This window comes from Pseudopodoces humilis, chromosome 7 (assembly GCF_049639895.1).
Source record: "Pseudopodoces humilis isolate 2021_Gansu_Grassland_sample_001 chromosome 7, ASM4963989v1, whole genome shotgun sequence".
Taxonomy (NCBI): Eukaryota; Metazoa; Chordata; class Aves; order Passeriformes; family Paridae; genus Pseudopodoces; species Pseudopodoces humilis.
In genome coordinates this window covers 27,238,955-27,264,150 of record NC_142206.1, presented here as the reverse complement: position 1 = coordinate 27,264,150, position 25,196 = coordinate 27,238,955, and the positions used below count along the sequence as shown (strand labels likewise).

Sequence of the window (25,196 nt, the reverse complement as noted above, 5' to 3'; positions counted from 1 at the left end):
CCTCATCCCACAGCCTATCCCCTATTCCCATTGTTATTCACTGAGAACTAGAAGACAAACTTTCTGAAGATGGTTAATGTAAAGGTGACAGAACCTGGAACTTTTTAAGCTTAATGCATCTCTTATCCTCTGACATGTTCCAGTTGAGCTATCAGGCTTGACAGCAGCCTCTCAGTTTTTATGGGGGAGCTTTATTTTGCAGCAGCACTTCAGAGAAGACCAGACCAGAATACCAATCCAAAAATGGAAGTGGAGCTTTGTAGCCCTTTTCCATTCTGGCCATGTGCATTTTGTAGGCATATGGTGGTAGACAATTATGAGCATGGACTTGTGACCATCTATATTCTGCATCAGTGATTTTTCTGAAACATTTGGAATATATTCTTAGCTTCTGAGCTTTTGCAATTTAAATGCCTTTGGGGAATTTATTCAGTAAATATGTTTGTGGCTCCTGGTTCTGCACTCTCCTTCAGTGATTTCCCCCTTGCTGACATGTCATACCTCATCAAAATATGGGAGTGATCATTTTTACTATCATTGTCACAACACTGGAAAGAGAGATCTAAAGGATGCATCATTCTCATATCCTTCTTTGGTCCTCTCCATCAGTGGTGAAGATGTGTTTCTTTTTAGTTTTAGTTTAGTTTAATCAGCAAACCATTTAACCCAAACACTTCCAGCGCTCTATAAATGTGCACTGCAGAGGAGATCTCTGCAGCATGGACTGACAGAAGTAATGCAGTTTAAGTACCAGGGTTAAGTAAACAACAATAGCAAAACAATTATTATTGCTCTAGCTTTCTGGTGAGATTTTATGTTGTGCTGGATGATGACATTTCTCTGAAATCTTTTGAGTGCAGGACCTAATGCTTAAAACTGAGGTCTCAGAGAAATCAAGATTGAACTTCCTGTACTAAATGTTCAACAAATATGTAAAAATGTATCATGAAAAACAAACAAACAGAAGTAACTTACGAGCTTTTGGACCAAGAAAAAGTCTTTCTTGTAGATTGCAATGCCTTTGTTGAACAGCTTTTTTTCGGAAACCTTCCACTTGTCTGATCCTGTAGGTAAAAGTAAGTTGTAATGGAAGCCCATACAATTTCAAATGTTTACTCTTCTACATACTTTTTCTTCATGTTAGCCTTAAATAAGACCAGTACACACATGTGAGGGTGCAGTCCCTCCTTGAACCTACTACAGCCAAACTGCAGACTGCTGTTAACTCCTCCCTTACTGCTCCACCTCAGCTCTCCTCTCAACACTTGCTTTGTGTTAGATCTAGTGCTCATCACCACAGATTAACTCAGTTCAGCTTGCAAAAACCACTCAATTAGATGAACTAAGATGTTGCCCAAGCAAGGTGAAGTGACACACTTTGTGGTGGCCCAGTCATAAGATTTTACAGCAGGGAAATGGTGGGGCAGGAGAACAGGATCTTCTCTTTCAGCAGCAAATTTGTACTTGAAGATTTACCACATCTCCAGTATTCCTCAAATATTCCTTGCGTCTAATAATAAACACATTTTTGAATCCCCTCCTTCCTTATAGATATTATTCAAGAAATATTTGCCAACAGCTACAGTAGGGATGTGTAATAATGAAGAAATGTATTTTCTAAGCTTTGTGGCACCAGCTATTAGACATCTCTCTACCACTTTACATCAGGTCTTTCAGGTGACTTGGGTCACTCCAGATCACTGAAGTCAGTGTCACACAGCTGACTATTTTCTAATTAGGTGCAAGGCTACACAGGCAGCTTATGGCATTTAAATTTTGCAGAAACACTAACAGGTATCCATGGTTGGCTGAGGCTTCTTCAGCAAGCTTGAAAACTATTTCCCATAAAACCCTTGCTTAACTCCACCCTGGAAACTCATGCCAGAGAGGCTATGATTCTAAGGTTACCACAGCCTCTCTTGTACATACTGGCTATCTTTCTACATTCTCTGTGGCTCAGTGCAAGGGATTACCTTCCCTTTTCCCCATAAAGAAAATCAGAACTCATACCTATTCCAGTACACATGCACATGTTCAGAAGGATGCAGTGTTTCTTACATTTAAAGTCTCATAATTAGCACAAGAAAAATTTCTGGCAAGCCATCGCTTGAGTTACAAGAGAAGACTGCTCTTTTAATCTTCTTGTAATGTAACAGAGTACCCCAAAAATCAGAAAAGGATTGAAAATTTCCCATATGATAAGCAGGCAGCACAGAGTTGTAGTGGTTAACAAACCTGTGTAGTGATAATCTGCCAAAGGGTGGGAAGGCGGTCGCACTGGCTTCTTCAACAGCAGTTTGGTCAGAGCTCCCTTGGATAAACACAAGTAAAATAATTAATTTAATGTTTGGGGTATTAAAAACAAAGATCAGGCAATTGATAATCCCCTCCTTTCTGTGGCAAGCTAACAGAAAAGAACCAGAACACAGTTTATCACTTGGGACAACTTTAGAAATCACATTCTTGACTACCCACCTAATCTTGGGTACCACAGGCAAGTGGTACATTCTTGGCACCTCTTCACATCTGTGAATTGACACAGCCACCAGGGTACTGGGAGAGAGCTAATTCCATAGACAGAGACCTTGCATCAGTTTCCTCTCATTAACCAAAGGCCTATTACACACACATCCAAAAATGCTGCCCTAAATGATACCTGTCTTAGACATCCAAGTAATTGTGATCTGATCTCACTTGACTAAGCAATATTTCAAAATAAAACAGCAGTCATGTGACTGAAAGATTACACACACAAAACCCCCACCTCTCAAGCTGCTTTTTAGTTTTCATTTAAACCAGAAAAGGTTTCAAATTTTGTAGGAAGGAGACAATGGAATTGTGCTTCCACTGTCAGTTTAAACCACCTGAACAATGAGCTCCTGCTGCCAGAGGCAGTCCTGCTCCTCCCTAATGCCAACAACAGCATTCACAAGATGGGCTGGCAGAAACCTGACACATTCACGCAAAAACTACTTTTTGTTTGATCTCTTCTCCAATGCAAGTCCATGCAGTCTCTCAAGTGTCAGTGCCAGTGGATGGGAAACAAGCAGCCAGGCAAAAGTGTGGGATACTCCTGACCACAGGGCTGATTTATGCCAGGTTAAATCAGTCATAGAACTATAAGAGGATGACAAAGCTTTGCTGTTTGCTCTGCTCTGCTCTTTGATATTACCTCCCAGAGGTGTCAAAGGGCAATAATGAAAGTGTATCATGTCTTACAATACTGATATAAAATTAGAAGCAGAGCTGTTCTACAGATACAGACAGAGAAGTCAAATGGATCTACCAAAACAAAGAGGCAAAAGACACTGCCCTCTGACTCAGCTTTCAGCCCCAGCCTCTTATTTTTCCTTTCTACAGAGTTACCTTTCCAGGAAGATAACATCTAAGACTCATTTAGCAGTCTTGGCTCACTTGCCCTGATAGACTGTCAGTGCATTTGTTAAAAAGCCAAACATGTCCAGGTTGGAAATATAAAAAGATAGTAAGTGCACATGGCACTGTACATCAGTCAGAATCCACTTTAGGGACATACAAGGGATGTCAAACAGTGGGAACCAGATGCATTGAAAGGAATTTGCAAGGCTGTCCTCTGAGGAATGAGAGGTTACCTGACCTTCCTTAACACTTTGACCACACTGAGGTGAACAGCTGGGCAGACTCACCAGAATGCTTCCCTTTTCTTCATGTAAGAAATGCAACGCCAGCTCCTGGTTGGTTCCAGCCCCAGGAAAAATACTCGAACAGGCAGCAGCTAGCAGGTTTTCCACTATTTCCACAGGGATACCAAGAAAATTCAGAAAATAAGATTAAAATGAAGTTTCCTACAGAAAATTAAGCATGCTTAATTGTCTCTTTTGAAGGAGGAATAGATATAACAGAAAGTAAAACTCAGAGAAGCTGAATGTCCTTGCAAATCTATCTCGGTCAAATTTGGACCCAGAACTCTTTAGACTACAAGGTCATGCAGCACTATTTACACATGGAGTTTCTTGCAAATCTCCTCCCATCTCTACTGTCTTCCCACCTCCCTTCACTTCAGACATTTCTTGAATCCACCATTACATTGTGAATTTCCATTTCACACAACCCTTTTTTCTCTGTCATTCAAAATATTTCTTCCAAGCTCACCTACTTCATCTTCCCTTCAGGATTTATAAAGGCCACAACCCACATGCAACAAAAGCAGATAGCTCCCCAAGTCTGCTACTAGCCACCACAACTCCTGCTTCCTCATCCTGACTTCTGTCTACAGAACATTTTTTTAAATTTTTTTTTTTAAAATACTATTATATCTAGAACATCCCTCAAAAATACAGGAGTTGAGTGTGTGTGGTTTTCAAATGTTAACAAAACCAAGGAAGCTTCACTGAGCAAAAGGCTGCTCTTGGCCTGACAGAAGCAATGGTCCCAGTTTTTTCATGATTTACCAATTAACCAATCCTACCAATCTCCCCTTACCCCACACATGCAATCTGATAAACAAGATTTGCTTCTAAAACTGTTTTCAAGACCACTCAAACATGTCACTTGAATGGCAGGTCTAAAAGATTTTTAATTATGCCTACAGTAGATACGTGGTTACCCCTACAACCGCTGTGACAACTCTGTCCTCTTTAAGAGCCTTCCATCTTCTTACCATTCTCTTGGGTGACTTTGTTGGTTTCCAAGTCACCCCATGGCTGCCACACCAGCTCTGCTTTATGTTCATCAGCTTCTGCCAGAGATCTGTCTTGGAGTGATGGGATTTCTGCTTGAAAGCGAGTTCCTACATTTATTCGCCTGCAGAGAATGAGAGACGTTACAGTCAGGCCATTTTTACAATATCTCTGAAGTCTCCATCTCTGCTAGAAACACTAATGAAGAACCAAACTAAGAAACAAATGCATATACAAATGTAGGCTCTTGCACGTAACACCAACAGTGTTGTAAGTTACATAAATAATTCAGAAGTTGAGAGGTTTTACATCTATTACCAGTTTCCATTTTTTTATGAGCATAGTTTGAAACTGTATTTAAATTAGCATCCCCTAATAGCTGCTCAAAGAACAGTTATTAGCTTCCAATAATCATCACTTTTTGAGAAGCTTTCATACAAGGTCCTCTAACGGCAGGCTTGTTCCTCAGGCATAAGATAGGTGAGCCTGTTTAAGTATTAACATTTTGTCAGCCAACAGCTGAACCAGAGTCTCCGAAAGTCGTTTTCAACCTGAACATTGCCATCTGGTCCAACTTCCCATTCAAAGCAGGATCAAAATTGATCCTTTATGACCTTGGCACAAGCTGGTGTCTTCTAGGTACTCTTTCTAACAACTGAAACCTAAAATATAAAACAATGAAACCTGTATTCTTCATTTTGTACCAAACCCAAATCCTATCCTTTTAGCAGCAATCTAATACATCTGAATTAGCAGACAGATTTTTCACTACATGCAACCCACAGAGCACTAAATTTAAGTCAAGTGACCATCCACAGAGATTCTGCTCTGAACTAGGAAATGTGATTTTGTGCACAGAGGTGGGTAAGAACCCCTGCTGAAAGACTGTTCTAGTATGTACTTAATGAAAAAGTGTTCCTCATTCAGATGTCAGTCAGCTAGCACCACACTGGTAGCTCTTGACATAGCATAGAGAAAGAAGCTCTTTTTTGGAGAGAAGATCAGGCAGTGCCCAGATCCCATGAGGATGATAAAATTCTGGAGCTGCTTCACTAGAAAAAAGTAAAACTCCCTGCTCAGGGCAAGGTTTGCTATAATTCTCAAATCTTGGTGCCCCACAGCTAGCACAATTACCAGAGAAAGAGCATGATCTAGTGCAATACGGAATAATAACGAAAACTTCTGAGAAATGCCAACCATGTTTAAATGAAGTGATGCAGTAGTTAACTGTCCTATACACTTGTTCCAACTTCATCACCCATTCAGCAACAGCTCCACACAAGAGGGGTGGGATTCCTTCTTGGATTCCTTCCTTCAGAATCTGCTAGATGCACAGACTGATGCTAACTTCCTCTCAGTAGGTGATGGCAAGATGACAACTACAAGCATGATAGATGTAAGCAGGGAAGTTTTAAGCAGGCTGCCATATACTATCTGTCTTTTTCCCCAAAAACACTATTTCCAATACCTGTTGAAGGTAAAGTGACAGGGACATTGCACATTTCAAATCACAGCCATGGGCAGGGATGAACTAAAGCAGTTGAAAATGTCACATCTCTGATGCCCCTCGTTACAACTGTTTCAGTATCTGTTTCTCAAAAATAATTTCATTTCAAATGCACACTGAAGTGGAACATACATGAAGAATGAAGAACCCCAAGAAAACATTTAGGTTTGATTTTGAGTATTTTATAGGTACAAAAGTCTGTTTATAATACTATTTAACTTGCCATTTTTCCTTCACTTGTCCAGCATGGTCCAGACTAAAAACAAAAAGTAAGAGATTTCATGCAAGACTGACAAGACCTTGCTAAAAAAGCAAAGCCAAATAACTACCCTGGTAAACCACCCCTCCTTTCAGAGAACACTGAGATGGACTACAGAGCAACATTCATGTGGAGTCTTCTCATTGTGATTAGTCTTGCTTACTCTTACGGCATGCAGTTTCACAGAGGAGAAAAGGGTTATGTATTATAATCTGTCCTAGAAGGGATGACTGATTGAAAATGACACTTTGCTGTCACCTGGAAACAGATAAAAAGGTGTTTTTGCAGTAAAAACTGCACTAGGAAATTTGGGAGATTTTTTGTCTCAGGATACAGGCTACTCTGACCTCACTTCTGAGAAGAAAAGTGACAACTGGAAAATATGGAGGGAAAGAACATGGGCCCTCTTGAAAGTTGCTTTTCATTTTGAAACTGAACTTGGAATATGATATCTCTGGGCTCGAAAAAACTGAATTACACCTTGTACCTGCAACGCCCAAATAAAACTGGAATTCCACCATAAGAGTTGCCCTAAATTTGGCCTGCTCTGAGCAGGGGCTTGGTCTAGATGATATCCAGAGATCCATTCGAGTTGCATTATTCTTCTGTTCCTTGACTGATGAAGTTTAGATTTCAATACATCAAGAGCTCTTGCCTGTAAGCACCAATGGTGTTCCTGGGATGCCATGGGAGCTGAGTGTGACAACATCCAGAGCTGAGGCTGTGAATTAAGAAGGCAGTTCACAGCTGATGCATCACAGGTATATTCAAGGCTGCCTGCTTCAGCAGTGACCCCAAGACTTTGATGCAACTGAACTACAAAACCAGTAGGACACAAGGATCTGTGACAACAGCTGCCTATTGTACCATTTCACAAAGAATTAAGCTTCACATTATCACATTTCCTGTTTCAAATCACTGCAATTAAATAACCTTTTGAGAAGCATTAACAGAAGGTTTGGCAAAGCACAAGCAATTAAGAATGCTATATTGGGTAATCACAAGTTAGAGTCAACTTCTGACAAGACTACAAAGCAAATTAAACATTTTCTTCTTCTAAAAAAAGTGCTTCCTGCCATATTTTCTTTAAGGAAGGTATGTCTATGTAACTGACCACAACAGTGCTGTCAAACACAGAATGACACCAGGTTATTAATTTATTGTCATTAAAAGTTAAAAGCTATCTACCTGCACAAGCATCTGCTCAGTAAGACTTAAGATGACTGTAAGGCAACTCTTTTGGCAAAAGGAGATGAACTTGCACTATTAAGTTACCATGGCTTGAAATTTCCAGCAACAAATTTGAAAATTTTCACACGCAACTAAAATCACAACTAACTTTATGTCATTAACATCAGCAATTTAAGCCAACAGACACAAGAAGGACAACTGCACCACAGAGAGGTCAAAGATCAAGAACTGAGAGGGACACAAAAAAATATCTGTTGAAGAAATTCCCCTGGATTAATGTGAAATGAACCAATAGGAAAAAGAAGAATTAGGCAACTTCCAAAATAAATTTATACAATAATAAATACGCTTATTTCAATGAATGGGCTTGGTCTAGAGGAGGTTTGTAAAGGTGACAAGAAAAATCTACATTCATTCACAATTCCAACATTTGCTCAGGACAGGCTGCTTCCACAAGTGCAGAAAACTGAGCTCCAAACAAGAAGGTGGAATGGAAAAAGGCTGAGAAAAAATAAAATTGTCAGCAAATGCTCCAGTCCATTTTTAAAATATAAACCATTCTGGATAAAAGCAAAAGAAGCATTGCATTTACCTGGGGGAAGTTTGAGCTAAATATCTCAAATGTTACAGGGTATGTTGCAGTTACAGCAGAGACTCCTGACTGCAGAGTCAGATGCAGAGCCATGTGGGTGTTTTTATGCCATATGGGTGCTTCCATGCCATGCATCTCCACAATTAGATTTTGTAGGTGTTCATTAATTAGGTGTAATAATGAACTGGAACTTCTTTGCTGTAGTTCTGCAGTACTGAGCTTGAACTGATAACGCTGCCAGAGCATTGGCAAAGCTATGCAGAGACATTTCCAACTCCATGCAGATTTAGCAGGATTGGCACCAAGCCTAAGCTCACAATTCCAGCTTCAGTATCTCCAGACTGTGTTCCCTACTGCTGCTGTGTCCACATATGTCTGAGGTTTTGCAGCACACACCAGCTAAAGACTAGCAAGGCTGATTAGCTCAGGGCACACATCCCATATGCCACTGGCTGTAGCGTTTCCAGGCTGAGCTCGCCTGGAGGGGAGCGCAGTGTTCACAGCTGTGCTGCAGCTACAACACACCCGCGATCGGACATTGTGAGAGCTAACTCCAGTTTTCCATGCTACATTCCATCCTTCCTCTAAAGGAGTGTCACCTTCCCACCCTAAAACAAGCACACAGCATACAAACAAGTGCTCGTATGCAACACAGGGCAGATTCACCTTTAGGTAACTAACAGTAATTCAGCCCAGAGACAGATGAGCAGTAATAGAAAGCAGTCAGTGTCACCAGAATTACATTTGCCCAAACAAACACTGCTCATCATGTAGTGTAATTTTTAATTAAGACAACTTATATTTTGAACCACCAATAAGAATGGTTTTAGTGCTTCTAAGAGATATGTTGGTGGCACAGGGAGCAGCTTGAAGATTTAGGAGGAAGCAAGGAAGCACTTTTACTAAGGGACTCTGAATCTACCAGCTACTTACGGTTCAATGCTGACCGGGGTGGCTTCCCCCACCACCGTAAGAATTGGAGGAGTAACTTCTGCACTATCTGCAACAAGAAGAAAGAACTTCTCAGCTCCACATCTGAGATTTACTTTTCCACAGATTGCAAATCTAATCAGAGCTGTCCATCTCTCAAAAAAGGTACCCCAGGCAAAAGAAAGGAGTTTCAGATGACCAGGAACTTGCCTTCCTCCCCTCGGTTCAAGACACCGACAATTTGCGAGAGGAACTGATTTTTCATTCCCAAGAACGTCAGCAGGGGGTGTTGCAGGTTCTTTGTGAACGCATCTTAACATCCAAGCCCCGATGGAGCAACACTGCATTTCCTCTATTCCGGCTCCCCAAACAATCAGGAAGAAGCTCCAGCTTCACACAATCACACCTCCTAAGGGCATGACGTTCCTCCTAATGCTGCACAGTTCCCAATCACAAATTAGGCAAGAAAGGAAGGTTAAAATGAAACTTACTTGACCTAAGCAGGGTTCTGTGACCACTTTTGGGAGTCATTGGAGGTGGAACCGAATGACTGCTTGAAGAGAGGATAGCATTAAAATAGAGCCCAGATCCTTCTCTCACTGGACTAAGGATTGGTGGAGGAGTGTAAGGAGGTAGCTCAAAGTTCCTGTCTGAATTATGGTCTGCCAGACGGACGGGTGACCGTAAGTGGCTCTGATATGGAGTAATGTTGGAATAAACAGGTGGTGCAATAAAGGTGCCAGCTTTTGGTGGTATGAAAAGTGGCTCGGGTCTTGGCCGCTGCTTTGGTTTTCGGGCAAAGCCCTCTGCTTCATCCTTTGGAACAGCATCTTCATGCTATTAGATTAAAAAAAATTATATTGTTAATTTAATTTAAAACCTCAGATTGATTGAAAAACTTCAGTGAGATGACAACATTTTTTCATGGCAGCTCAAAATCTGCATAGAACAGTTGGAGGATTTCTCAACAATCAGCAGAAGGGGAAAGTGAGAGGAATGGAATGCAATGGACACAGGAACTGTTAGGTAGCAGCTCTAACTCATGTGATCACGAAGTTATATTTTACAAGAACTACATGTACAGCTGGTGCAACCTTCATGACAGCTTTAAAAGAGAGCAAAAAAGCACAGCAGAACCCTGCTGCAGATACACAGAACCCTTACACAGATACACAGTGACACCAAATAGCAGTAAGAGAACAGAAGAAAATATAACAGTATTTTATTAGATGATCAAGCATTTAAACGCAGAGAAACCTCCCCAGATGCCTTTTCTCTGATATCTGAACATTCTGCTGTACTTAGGGTAGAAGAAAGGGAAAATAAAAAAATCAACCACCTACTCATCACTACCACGCTGCAGGGGAACAATCAAGTGCTGACCTTCAGAACTTAGTTGAAGGTTTTAATTGCCTGAGAATAAATCTTCACTTCAGATTTTGTTCACATGGAGAGATAAGTCCACTACTTAGAATTTATTGGTATTTATGTATGTATGAAGAAAGCACTCTGGACACAGACAGACTATTATGCTAGTCTTTTTGCCCATCTAGCTTTATTCACTGTTTAGTGAATTTAGTGAGGCACTGCCTGACTTTCCTAGCATTAGCTGTAGGTCATGAAAAGCCAGCAATGCCCAAATATATGGCAATATTATGATTTAAAAAATCCCCAGACTACATACATTCCAAGTTCAAGCCTTGAGATCAAGCTACTTTAATAGAAAAGTTCACGGCTAAAAACTGTGTGATTAAATCTAACAGATGTGGCCCAACTTTGGTTTCTTAGTCCATCCATACCTGACTCGAGGTCTCCATGTTAGTGTTACGATTAGATCGCCTCCGAGTGACTATCACAGAAGGCTTCCTTTCACAAGGAGCTCGATCGCTTGTTTGGCCTCTCTGGAGCTTTCCATCCTCAGACTTTTCCTTTTCAAGGCTCTGCAAGTCAATTTTTCTCACTGGCACAGACACAGGAATGATAAGAGGCACGAGGCTGTTATCATCCCGGGCTTTTTTGGGAGCTGGTGAAGAACTGGCAAATTCCACAACACTTTTTGAAGCTGCAGTAGGTCCTGGAGCTGTTACTAGCACAGTCTTCTTCTCCTCTGAATTATCCAGTTCCTGAGAAGAAAAATAGATTCCTAAGAAGTTTTGTATTACCTGCATAATAAAGGAGATATCATCTCACTTTCAGTGTATATCAAGTTTCTTGATGCAATTTGCAAGCTGAAATGGATTTGGAAGTGTTACTAAAGAAAAAAGAATATGTCACAGTGTTACTAAAATTTCATAGAATTACCTGAGGATTGTCTGTACTCTCAACTGCTAGAACACGTATATACATCATTCTTAAGAATTGTTTCACTACATATGTTTTGACATTTTATTTTTCTATATGAATTCGTATCCTGCTTTATAACTTTCAACAAAAGCTCTTTAGTTTTAGCAATGATGAAAAATTGCAGGTTATTAATTTCAAATATTGGATTTTTGATCCAGGGAAGACTGAACCATGGTAATATCTTAATTAAATCTCTCACACACACAAAAAAAAAATAACCAAACCCAGAGCTAACTTTTTGCATCATCTTTTTTTTTTTTTTTCCTGACTCTGGAAAACATTAAGCCTTCAAAATAAACCAGGTAACAAGATTGAGCCCATAAAATCTACCATATCAAGAAGATCCAGGACTGCCTCCTTTCAAGACCTTTTATTAAGAGTTGGGCTAAGCACGCACAGAAGGTTTATCCCATAACTGAACCTGCAGTTTACAAGTCTGACTGCTTCTTCACAGAGACTGCAGATGTATACCCCTACCACACAGTGATGGAACACACAATTGTAAAGTCACAAGTGGCATCCACTGTCCCAGAATGAGCCTCAGGAGAAAGTAATGAGGATCTGCCTTCACTTCAGGTTGGTGACAGGCTCCTGTACTTTCCCATAAAATTACCAATTTTGGATTTGGAGGGCATTCATCATGTTCATCATGCTGATGACATCACTAGAGTCCACTGACTCAGATAAAATAAGGGGTCCTTGTAAATTTTTGTAGCCTCTGTCCACCACTTTCTGAGTACAGTAACATGTAATGATAATGTGAATATGTGAACAAACACCAATTCTGACCAATATAAAAATGTCAGGTACTTCCTGAGTGCTACACAGACCTCTGTAGGTCAAGAGACCTGAATTAATTTGCTGACTACAAGGAGGAAATTATGGCAGCTCAAGAGTGCCATAGTCACCCAAAAATGTTGCTTTCCTCTGGCTTTATGATTGGTTATCCATGCTCCTTTTATTTTCAAAACTGGGGGGCAATCATCAAAGGACTCCTCCTCAGTGATGGGAGAGATGACCCCTCCAAGACAAAAGAAGAAACCTGAATAGTAGCACAGATAGAGAAAAGGCAGCAGTAGGAACTTAACATAAATAGTTGAGACATCCTTAAAGATATTCTGGTCCACACCAAAGTTCTTCTGATCACGAAAGATCACACATACCTAATGTTTACTAAGAGGGGACTTAATTTTGGAATTAAGCCTTTTGCTTCAGATCTCTAAATAGTTTCTCAGCTGTTTGGTTATTCCCAGAGGTAAGCAGAAAGCAATCTCTTAATAAGGGATGGGACCTTAATTTATAGACCTGCTAGGGGATTTTCAGCTACCTCAGCATCCCTGTTGCAGAGTTTGGGGCAGGAAGGCTGCTGGATAATTTCACAAGTGCAACACATAATACTTCCATTTAGACTCTTGCATGAATACTGAGGTATGAACTAGTCATTTAGTCCTCCAGGAAATCCACAGAAACCCATCAGATATTCCATCATCAATCCTGTCTATCCTTCAAGCTGTTTCTGAAAAACTTAGAATTCACAGAAAAATTTGTTCCAACTGCAACAGCTGGAAGAACTGTTCTAATGCCACACATCTGTGATCTGATAAGAAACCACATCAGCCTTTTTTAAAAACACCTGCCCACAAAGTGCTTTCTGCCATCATTCTGCATCATCTGCATCAAGCAGAGGCAGCTTCTGTCTGCTGTCAAATCAAAGCTTGTCCATGAAGGAAGAAAGTCCAGAACAATTCTGCAGACAAAACTTTTATTTCCTTTTGTTTGTAGCAGCTGCTGCCCTGCCCTATGCCAGGGGAAAGCAGCTAGGTAACCAAAAGATCCCATAAAGGAATATTTAAATTCAGACACCCTTTAAAACAACCATTCAGATTTGAGAAAAGTTTCCTGTACTTTTAGAAGACAACAAGTCACAGTGAAACCATTAAACTAAGAGTTGAGAATTTACTGAAGCCTGTAGGCAGCAATAAGCTTGCATCACCTGATAAAAAGGCAGCCACAGGCAGCTCTGGTGCGAAGTGTCAGTCATGACACTGCATGTAGACAGATATTGCTGTCCAGAACATTATTTTTGCATAAGATACACTTATCTAGGCTGGGATGTTCAAACAACTGGTTCATATTATGAATGTTATCTTCTTTAATCAATAATTTAACCCTATGGTCTTCTACACACTCTTCAGATAACCTATGCAGAGAAGGCTTCTAGGTAATTTTTTAACTGAAAAACACTCCTAAGAGAAGCAGACCACTCTCATTCAGCAAATATATTTTCTTCTTTCTCTCTCACACAATATCCAACACCTTAAAGATGTAAAATCCATCAGACCTCTGGTAAGAATTTTATCATCTTTCAAAACCTCATCCTGAAAGCCTGATGAGATCTAAACACAAAGAGCTCTTCTGCTAGTGCCATTATACTTGCATAACTGCAAAGAACAAAAGAGCATCTGTCAAAACACTTCTCTGGTCTTTACATTATGAATCAGACTGCGAGCAGACGTGCCTTCAAACAGCCAATTTCTTGCTTCATCTCTCAGGGCCTTTTCCTAAATGCTCTGTTTACCTCTTCTTGACACTGTTAGTGATCCAAGCGCAATGTCAATTGCAGACCTTCTGCAATATAACCACACAATGGCTGGCAAAGTATGAGCAAATACACCATGCTACTAGGTACTACCAGTTCTTTATCAAAGCTGCTGGTTCAACTGGAGCTAGAGCAAAAAGGATTGAAGACAGCATCAACCAAGTCACTGTTCGCTTTCTGCTGTCCAAGAGATGGAGTAGGCTATGGATTTTCAGCTCACTGTTTATCAGTTTAGTCCTTTCATTCAAACAGCACATTCCTTGAAGGAAGAGATGGGAAAAAAACAGTGACAGACAGACTAGGATAAAAATGATGATGAGAACAAACCAGGGAATAAAATGCCCTTTGTTGTCTGAGTGGATAGCAACACAGGTGTCAAAACTGTAGATAAAAGTAGTTAATGCAAGGTGTATTTCATCAGCCTTTGGCAACAAAATTTCCAAGGAAAAGTGTGCCCCCTAAGAAGCAATCAATAAAACATTAGTCAAACCACAACTCTTAACAAAACATTCAAAAACCATCCCTCCAAAAACCCCCACCCAACTCCAAAGATCCCATCACTTGTCTCCTAATAGGCTAGTTAATTCTGAACTCTGTCATCTTGCCGTCTGGAATATATACTGTGCAGTTTAGACTGATGGGTTATCAAAAGGTTAGGAGTAGTGAGCTACCAAATCAGTCAGCACCAAATTTCTTCCCCATTAAGTCCTACAGGAGGTCTTCAGGCAGGTAGGTCATTCTACAGCCCTCAGGTCATTCTTAGAAACAGGATGCTGCATGAGACAGGCCTTTGTCATGCCTGGTGTAGGTTCTTCATGTAAGTGAAGCTTTAATAGTCTTCTAATATTTGTGAAAAATTTAACATGTAAATTGCATTTTGTAATTTTTAGATAGCACATTTTAGAAACACTTCAACTGCTGAAACTGAAAAACTAGCAGGTAGGCCTAAGTCTTTCAACAGAAAAGAAAATGTTAAATTGGTAAAAAGACAACAAGTAAACTGCTTATACTTGCCTCTCAAGATTCCTGATCACCTTGAGACATAAGCTGAAAACATCCACATTGTCATGCCATGGGCTAAAATAACATTTGGTGTTAGTGAAATAAAACTGACCCTTCTGGTTTCACTACACTATGTCTCTGTTCTCCCACATCTATGAATTACAATGCCTCCACACCAGAGCTGCCCTTGTTGCACACTTCAAGACACCATCCTATCCTACATATGTACATAAATTCCTTTCCTTCCAGCTATATTTTGTAGTCTAAAACATGCTATATTGGTTAGGGTCTATACATTACCTTTACATTTTGAAGAGAAGCCAGCTCAACAGCTTTTTGGGCCAAAGTCAGCAAATTGGCTTCTTGAGAAACACGTCGCCTCCGTCGGGTGCTCTGGATTACACCACCTCTGACACTCTGAAAATCATTAGTTCTCTGAGTGTTTTCTTCAGGTGCTGTGGCCTGTTTCTCCTCATCTCTACCATTCTGGGCTGTAGCTTGCCTGTCTGTTTCCATCTGGCACTGCTCACTATTGACCAGGACATCCTTCTGCCCCAGATCCAGTCTTTTGGGGTGCAAATAGCTACTTTTACTGTGGGCCAGTGACTCGGGTGTTTGCTGTAATGGGACCTCTTGCTGATGTGCTTGCCAGTGATGGAGAAATAAATTGCTAGGTTGTTCTTCTGCCTGCTTGGAAGTCAATACTTCTCCTGCAGATGTCAGCAGGCCACCTTCTTTGGAGAGTCTCCGTGACCTTCTTGGAAAGGGAATCTGGGTCTGAGGTAGCACAGTCTGTTGGTTCTGCTCTGTTAATGCCTTGAATAGCTCCTGGTTCCTCTCTGCTTGCTGAAACTGGTGTGGCATCATGTGATGCTGAGGTGCTGCAGCTGCCACATGAGGCTGTGCGATAGAAGATGTTTGCTGCAGACCAAAGGCTTGTGTGGCAGCCTGTTGCTGCTGCTGCTGAGGATAGAAATTTTCAAAGAGCTGTAGCTGGGGAAGAGCTTGCTGCTTTTGTTGTGCAGTAAATGCTGGACTGGAAGAAGTTGGGGCTTCTTGAAACACATGTAGCAACTCAGGAAGACCTTGCTTTTGGCCTTGGTGACCAAATGCAAGTTGGAAAGGCTGCAGTGGCAGAGTTTGATTCTGCTGCTGCTGTTTCTGCATTTGATGAAAAGAATTCATTTGAGCTTGTTGTCTAACCAGGGCTTGCTGTTCCAGCTGAGCCTTCTGGGACATCATCTGCTGGACAGCATCTCCATATAAATCCAGCTGTGACACAAACACTCCTTTCTCTTGATTTCTTTTAAGGGCTTCTGGGTGGCCATAGAAGCCTGGGGCACCAGCATTGGAGTGGGGACCTTTTGGATTGCCCCCAAAAACCATACTGTGGTTCCACATTGAAGGTGGAGACTGCCAATGGCTGTCACCCCTCTCTGGCAACCGGTTTCCCATGAGTGAATTCTGCCATTTGACAGCTGTTACTGACTGGGGCATCATCACTGATTCTCCCCTATCTTGATTGTAAACAGAGTTCATCAAAGCAACATTGTTGGGTGCACTTGTTAACCCTCCTGGATGAGAAATCTCCATAGTTTGTGAGACTGGTATATTCCCTCCGTGACCATAGTACTGTCCTTCCTTAAGCTGCTGCTGTGGTTCTTTTGACGGCACAGCTATGTCCTGCTCATTAAAATAGGCAATTCGTTTCCCGGCCCGTTTGCTTGAAGACTTTTGCTGAGCCTGAAGATTCATGGTTCAGTCTATTCTCCCAGCCACACACACAGTATTTATAATCCACCCATCCCTGAGGCTGGGGGAGGAAAGGCACAGCAGTCTTTCTTTTCCATTAGCTTTAGTAATAAAGGGCAGGAAAGAAGTCCAGAAGAAAGTGCATTCACTTCCTTTTTCTTTGAGTGCTTCTCCCACTTCTTTTCACTCTTATACTTTGTGGTTCAGAGGTCAGTAGAGTCCACTTAGTTACAGGGCCTGAAATAGAGAAGAAATTACAATGAATCATCAACTGATGTAACTGGCCTCTGAATGCTCATGTGATAAGCAACAATGTGTATGTCTGTCCCATTTCCCATGGAAATGAAAACCAGGATAACAGATGGAAGAAACAACAGATCTGACCTGTCAGAAGAATGCAAAACAAAACAACTTAGCTTTACAAAATAGATATTACACTGTATTTGCATGATGCAACTCCCTATTGCACACAGAATTCTGACTAATCACTTAAGTTCATCCTGAAAGTTTTACTCTTAAACTACCTCTGATCTGGCCAATTAGTTCCACATCTTCCTGTAACCAGAATAATCTGGCTTTAATCGCAACTCAAAACCACAAAACAAAAAACCCTTATGGCTTGCCAAAAGGCCACATTTCCCAAAGACCTTTAAAAGACACGTGTGTACATGAAAGCTGCAGTCAAACATGCAGCAGGATGCTCAATTCAGTATTCTGAAGGAAAGGGGTCGGGCAACAGCCCATCAGTCACACACCACCAATTATTACAGATGCTTTCGAGTCAAGAACTGCCCACCCGGCATCCAAGACCTGGGGCCAGGGCTGGCTCAACCTGTTGCTCTCTCTCAACAGCAGAAAGAAACTGGTCCTGTTCAGGTCACGCTCACTGAAAGGTGGTTCAGGCAGCTGCTGTTTTAACAGCTGCTCGAAGACATCAGCACATATCTGTTAGTGTAAAGCTACAGCATAATAGGAGAAAGCCCTTCCAGAACGGGCACTCTATGACAATGTTACCCCTCTTCTTCCATAAGAAAAACTATCCACAAACTCTAAGAGGCTAGCTTGCAGGATTAAGATCTAACATGTAAACACACATTAGTATTTGTATTCAGACACCTAAAAACATTTTAGATGGTTAAATTCCATTATATTCTCAGATTACCACTACTAACATTCCAGTGTAAACCTCTATTCATATCCTTTTCAGTTTGCATTCTGTTCCACTTTAAATATCACTGCCCATATACTCCAGGAAAATTACAACAAATTGTTAAAAAACTATCCTTATTACATCCCTTCTGTTATATAATCAAGTTTCTCTTGAGCGGAGCGGGTAAGACTAACACACACATCCCCTCCAATGAAACCTGCAATCTATTTATCCCTCTTTCTAAAATGAAAAGCAATAAACCAAAATTATATAGCACACTGAAGTCCTGTAACCTGAGCTTCCTCAGATGGATATGGGTACAGTGCAGGTTTTAATACTGAGGTGGAGTTGGGAACATGACGAGGAGGGAAGGACATAGAGTTTTAATTAACTTATGCAACTTCCACCTCAGAGGCCAAGCTTGGCTTCAGTGCTACTGGAACCATGGGACTGTGTTTCAGAGTGAAGTGACTCACTTCCTCAGGCTGTTACATAGCTGTTCCCCCACACTGCCTCCCCTTCACCTTGGCTACAAACCATGGACCTCTGCCACCCCGCATCATGGAGCCAGGGCATTCCTCCCTCCTCTAAGCACAACATCTCAGCTCATTTTCCAAGACTATCACAACAGGACAAAAATAACTCTTGAAGAAATTATGGACACGTGAGATGGAAAATTCTCTCTAAACTGCAACTAGCACACAAACGAAGATTTCATAAAGTAAGTTTTTCCTACTTGAAAACTTCACTAGGAGAGGAAAAACATCTTACAGCAGGAAACTGAATCCCTGGTAGCAAAAAGGTAGAGGTGGATAAGCTGCTATATGCCTCTCAGAAGCTTTAATGCTATCTATCCTCTCTCCTTGCTTTCTGCAGCACTGCAAATGTATCAGAGATAACAGCTAAACCTCAACACCTGAGGTAATACTACTAAAAGTGATTTCTGACAGTCTTACTTTGTGAAATCATCACAAGCAAATTTTCTCTCCAAACTAGGCAATATTTTCCTTCTACTGATCCTTTTGTATTGACCAATCACATCATTCTGATAAAAAGAATGCAATGTTTTCTGTATATTAGAAGACATTATCATCATATCAAGTTTTAACCTGCCAGCTTTCTGAAATTCAGCTCTAGACTTTTTACACTACGAAGAAAAATAAAACAGTAATTGTCAAAAAGACAGCATTCAACTTTCAACTTCAAGGGTCCTTGTTTTCAACTAAAGAAAGAGCCCAGTTGATACAGTTCTTAGTAGTTGTGGCCAGGATTTGCAGCTACCACACAGAAAAGTGCCCAGAAGACCTTTAGCAAGAGGACTCTCACATTAGTAAGAAAGCATTGCATTAGCACAACTTTCCAAACCTACTCTTGTGTGGACTTTGGTTCTGCTTTTTCTATTACCACATAAGAACACACCAGAGTCATAAGGTCTAACTCAGACCAGCTTAGAACTGCAGCAATCTGGGAAAGGGATCTAAAAAAACTATTAAGATGCAAAGTATTAAAAAGGAGTAAGTTCAGCAATAACCTAAATGAGGAAAAGGAATATGTACAATTGAAGTTGCTATTCAGCATAAAACCCAGGATAGTGAAAAGGACATTACCAGAGAGAAAAGAGGTTTAAGGTACTTTGAACAAAACATGCTTAACTGAACACCCCAGTTCTCCTAGTTACATGCAAAAGTAACTGTATCCTAAGAGATCACCAAGCTAAAGGAGGATTTGGTGCATCTGGTATTTGATGGTAAAAGAAAATATCACAAAATTAGCTTTTTATAAGTTCTTTCTATACAGAAAAACTACAGAAAAGTATCTTCTATGTCATCTTAATAGTAACACTTCATAGTTTAAGCTGCAGTGATTAATGTTCAAGTTGCAGCATGACTGCTTCAGGAAAGCTCATGCTTGGCTGCTTCACTGCATGAGCACTGTTGGCTCTGACTAAACAGGCTTCCCTCCTTGAGGCTGGGAGAATGAGCTCACACAATCATCATCCTAGCCAATTACCGGCTTTGGGGCTTTTTTGTTTTGTTTTGCTTTACTTGAATTTCAGCACAAGAGTCAGCCTGCAGTAGCACACGAAACTGGCAATGTGCTTCCAGGCTTAAGTGCTTTGGAGCACTTAAGGACCATTCCCTACCTTTGAAAGGTAAAAAAGGAAAGCACAGAGCCAGTTTAAATACTGTAATTCAAATATTCTGTGTCTTGCCTCCAAATATACTGAAGTGTTATGATACTTAGCATTGCTTTTACACTGCACAGAGAAAAAGCGGAACCTAGCATCAGTATATTTTATGTTTTAGTAACTCTAAGATTGGGCATGCAACATCATCAGTTATTTTCACTTACAGGAGCTTCTGACATTCAAGAACTTGTCCTGAACTTTCTCCAGATTAACACAAATTGTACATCACCTCCTTTAATACTATAAATATTTTCAGATTTCTAAGGAATTTCTGATATTGCAAGGCTTTCTCTTCTACACTTAAACAGAATGACAAATCAGATATACATATACCCAATAGGTGCATATGCAGTATTTTCCAGAAGGAAAAATACATAAGGAAAATAACTCATAGCACCTTACTGAGAAAATTTAGTTAGCATTTTTTAGCTAAAAACTTCTGTAGAGTATCTGCACTAACACATTAAAGAAAATCAAAAGCACATATAAAACACCATATGAGCTACATTTATGCAAAGAATGCTGAAGGACTTCCTGAAGTATACAATAGTACTATAGAGGAGTCTCTTCCTGCATCCAGGATTCTGTTCTGAAATGAGGAAGTCCTTTCAAAGGAGAAATTGGAGGGGCACAGGCACTCAGAGCCACTCACTAGGCTGTCACCAGCCCAGACCACCCATCAGCAGATTTTACCCAATCCAAAGGAGAATCATTGAGACATCCCTACCCAGTGCAACTGTCTTGTCACAGCTTATTATTAGCCTGAAAAGCCTGCTATAAACCTGAACTGAAGTTAAAGATTATTTGATTTAGGGAACAAATGAAACACACTCAATGGTAACCATTCAATGTAAAATATCTCTACCCCTCTTTAAAACTTATTGTCTGTATAACTGGCAACTGTTCCCTGTATAACTGGTTACAATCCACCATTATTCCATTTCTATAAATATTCTCTTAACAAAGTATATGTGTATTTGTACAGTTTCACATATCAAGTTCATGACCTCTCACACTGTAGTAATCTTGAACTTTACTCTGCAGCTCACTTTTTGAGGGCTGTGCTGTCCTGTGCTTTGTTCAGTCCACTTGCTACATCAGCTATGATAAGCAAGTTTAAATTGTGCTCATTCCTCATTCTCCTTTGAGATCATTTGCAAATGTTTCTCTCTGACAGAATGCTGCAGAAATGACTCAGGAAAGACTGATTTCTCCTCAAACTTCAGCAAAATTAAGGATGCTGAGATTAATAACAAGTTGTAGTTGCAGTTGTAGACCATTCCACCATCTTAGATTTTAAATTCCTCTCTTTTAGGGTTTTATTCATGTAAAATAAAGTGTTTCTCTGTTCTAGCTAATGTACATTCTCAGCCTTAACTGCAATAATGCTGTCACTGTTCCTTACAGGAAATCTGTCCAATTAGGGTGATGACAATAATTTCTCAGTAAGTCCTCCTGCTGCCAGTAATTGAAATTATGGTTCTCCCCTGTAAGCAGCTCAGTCACTTTCAACTGTGATGATGGATTCCAAGAAGAATCGTACATTTAAGACAAATTCAGCAAGTTACCCACTGTCCTTCTGAGACAGAGCAATCAAACCTCCTTCTCCAGTTTGCTCATTATTATGGTCAAATCCCACATTTATGAAACATGTAAAGAATTAAAATACATGTTTTACTAATGAGAAAGAGAGGAAGTAACTTACTTCTAAGATCACATAACAATCAAGGTCAAAAATTAAGCAATGTATAATATACTAGCTACCAGTTTCCCCTCAAACCTGAAAGAAAACACAGGTTTAATTAAATCTACCTGTGAAAGATAGAAATTGGATGTGCTATTCATACATGTGAAGAAAGGGCAAAAAAGTTTTAATTCTTTCAGTGCAATAGGTGGTTAGAGGAGGCTCAGTATGGTAGGTTTTGTTTCTGACTTTTGTGGTTTGCATTTTTGAAAATGACTGGAGGCTTACATGGCATCACAAACTTGTTCCAGCTAGCAGAAATCTGCCTTTGTGAAACCACCAACACCATTTGCAACAGTCTTGAGTAAGAAGAGAGAAAAGGATGAAAACGTGGGTCAGTTTCTGTGCTTGTAAAAGACTTGCAAAGCTTATTGCACATAGCCTATGCTTACCCTGCTGTATATGGAAACAGCTTCAATCCCTACTTCCAAAGCCCCTCCCTCACACTCACTTTGTCACATTTTCTTCCAGACAGTTAGCTACATCAAAATTCCTGCAGATTGTTTGCAACCTCCCACTCACCACCTTCAGACACCTTGAACAGGAAGGATAACAGCACGGCACAGAAAATAAACTATGTTTATAAATTCTATACAGCCAAGCACAGCAATCTATGTCCTGAAGAAAGCAGGTGAAAACTCAAAGCAACAACAAAACACAATATTGTGTAAGAAAGCCAATAGCATAAATACAAAGATGATGGGTTTATGTTCCTGTCACTTTATCACAAATGGCATGGCATTTTCCAGACATCCAGAATGTCTGTTTCTATAGCAAAAGGTGTATTTTCCAGGAATGTGGCAGTACAGAAGAGCAATACCTAAAGACCAAAGCAAACAAGCAAAACCAACCAAATGAGGAGTCTGCAGTTTAAAAGAAGCCCACTACAAAAGAATAATTAGTAATTAGGTATCAATCATCTCCCCTAATACCTCCAAGTCTGAAACTAATCTAGGAAGCTCATCAGATCAAAGTCCTAGAATCAATAAAGCCTCTGAAATGGGGAAGGCTTACTTGTAACACTGCATAGCAAAAAAAGGAATCCTACAGCAGGCCTATAATAAAGACAAAGAGATGAAAGGAAAGCTGTTTCACAGGTAGACAACAAAAGGGAAAACACAGCATCCAGGAAGTTTGGCAACTTCCACTGTTTCCTGAAGGTGACTGCCTGGGGCTAGCAAACACATACCTAAATAAGTAGTATGCATGGCAGACTTTATGATCTACCCAAATTTTCATGTGATTGGGCCTATTTCTATTGCAGAGAAAGACTGAAGCTATGACTGACTACAGGGGTGCCTCTGCCCGGAGGACACTCTTAAAATCACTTTGCTGCCACTTTCACTTTCCCATTTTCGGAGGATGGGAATTAATAACGCTTTATTAAACCACTGTAAATAACCAGAGACTCAAAAGTGAAAACTATCAGCTCTGTGAGGTGAAACATGTGAGAAAATGGCCATGCTGTGACGGACTATGCACCAGCAAAATCAAGTCACTTATATTGAATCACTGGATACCACAAACTACTGCTCCAATTGAAACCATTCCTGACATTCAGCACCACCAGAGGGTAATTACCCACAGCAAGCAAAATAACACAAAATGCAGAGCTACCATATTGTCTGGGAAAAAGATACATATCCAAGTTGAAATACATGAACTACACAAATTAATCAATCCAAGGAGAAATACAAATCCTACTTCGAGAAAAATTTTGGTTTATGGTAAAGGAGGTAATAAAGGTGAGACAATGAAAATGCAACTCTTTAAACATGATTTAATTAGGTACATTTCTGTTCCAATGGTCTTCAAATTCAACAAAGCATGCATTCCGGTTCTATTTGGACCTACTATTCACATCCATGGATGTGGCTTTATTTAGCCCCATCACCATAATTTTTCCACACTCAATCTAAGCACACAAATCCATCCTAATATGAAGAAGGATTTGTTGTTTTGAATTACAGGGTCTTAAGAACCACAGATGCACCTCAACTGGAAGTTTTCAGGTAACAGTTCAATGAGAGGAAAGTCTTACACTGTCGATGAACACCTAAAAAGTAACCTATTCTTTGGGGTAGTTTTCCTGAATTCAAGCTCTAGTCTTGGTTACAAGTATTGGAGACTTCCTTTTCAAAACACACCTAGGATTTTCCACATAATTTTGTTCTAATGGGTCAGGAAGAGACAAAAAGCCGCTACAAAGAAAATGCCCATCAAGTGCTGATTAGTCTTACCCTTACAACAAACAAGCCAGACAAAACCTGGCTTACACAAACAGCTCCACCAGAAGAAAATCAGCATCGATGAGGAAGAAAAACTACTAAAAAGACAGACTGAAATTTTAAAATTTAGCAGATAATTAAACAAACAACAAAAAGGAGGGGGGGAGGGGAAAGCCACAACCTGATTTTTTTTTCAAGGAACTTACAATGTATTTTCTACCAGCTATTGAAAGGATATGTAAGATCTTCACTAATTTTAAAGCAAAACTTAGAGTGCTGTTTCCAAAATAATCGAAATTTCATGCAAACCTCATCACATGGAAACAAATTATTCATGATTTGCACCAGACCAGTCTTTTGTCTCACACTACTGGAGAGGCAGCTCCACAGTTTGGACTCTAGTAAACACATACACAGGAAAGCCCATCTTTACAAATGGTTTTGCAACACAGACCAGTCTCATCCTTTAATAAAATAAGTATTGGTTAATGTTTATAAACTGTACTGAAGTTAAGAATATTTGTAATTATAATCTGTCATCATGATAAACCCTAATCTGAAGAGGCTTAGGCAGTCTTAGAAAGCAAAATGAGCACAGTAATTATGGAGTATGAAATGCTGCTTTCAGGCTTTGTAAAGTGTCCTAGTTTAGGGCAAATTAGGGAGGAAAACTCTAAATGGGATTTCTCCAGGGAAATGCCCCCTCCCCACCAACTGGTCCGGGAAAGGAAAAAAATTCCTTGGAGAAGTGGAAAAAGCTGTTTATTTAACAGAAATTGAATAATATTAAATAATAAAACCTCTTGCTGTTCGATGGGATGGCAAGTCTAGGAGGGAGAAAAAAAAAAAAAAAAAAAGTCCTTTTCATGTGGTGTAGCTCGGCTCGCTCAGGTTCTTATCAGTCCCTCCGGCGCTGGAAAGTGCGGAGGCCCAGGCCCCGGTGGGCCACAGGCGTGAGCTCCCGGGGTTTGGCTGGGTGTTCAGTCCAGAGCAGGCTTGCACAGATCCAAGAAAAAAGGGAAAAAAAGAAAAAAAACAAAGGTCCAGGGAACT

The 25,196-nt window shown here is 40.3% G+C and overlaps 1 protein-coding gene across 4 annotated transcripts in view; it reads right to left on the bottom strand.

The window, feature by feature from the left end:
• The window catches only part of MIDEAS (mitotic deacetylase associated SANT domain protein), a 62,681-nt gene that overhangs the window by 7,503 nt on the left and 29,982 nt on the right, over positions 1–25,196 (bottom strand). For all 4 annotated transcript variants that reach the window (XM_005522509.3, XM_088057752.1, XM_088057753.1 and 1 more), the window contains exons 2-9: positions 15,382–17,070; positions 10,937–11,260; positions 9,629–9,974; positions 9,141–9,207; positions 4,640–4,782; positions 3,666–3,769; positions 2,236–2,311; positions 976–1,064 (exon numbers count right to left, since the gene is read on the bottom strand). In XM_005522509.3, the coding sequence (XP_005522566.2) occupies positions 976–1,064; positions 2,236–2,311; positions 3,666–3,769; positions 4,640–4,782; positions 9,141–9,207; positions 9,629–9,974; positions 10,937–11,260; positions 15,382–16,836 (2,604 nt within the window). In that variant the 5' untranslated portion in view covers positions 16,837–17,070. The remainder of the gene's footprint in view (positions 1–975; positions 1,065–2,235; positions 2,312–3,665; positions 3,770–4,639; positions 4,783–9,140; positions 9,208–9,628; positions 9,975–10,936; positions 11,261–15,381; positions 17,071–25,196) is intronic.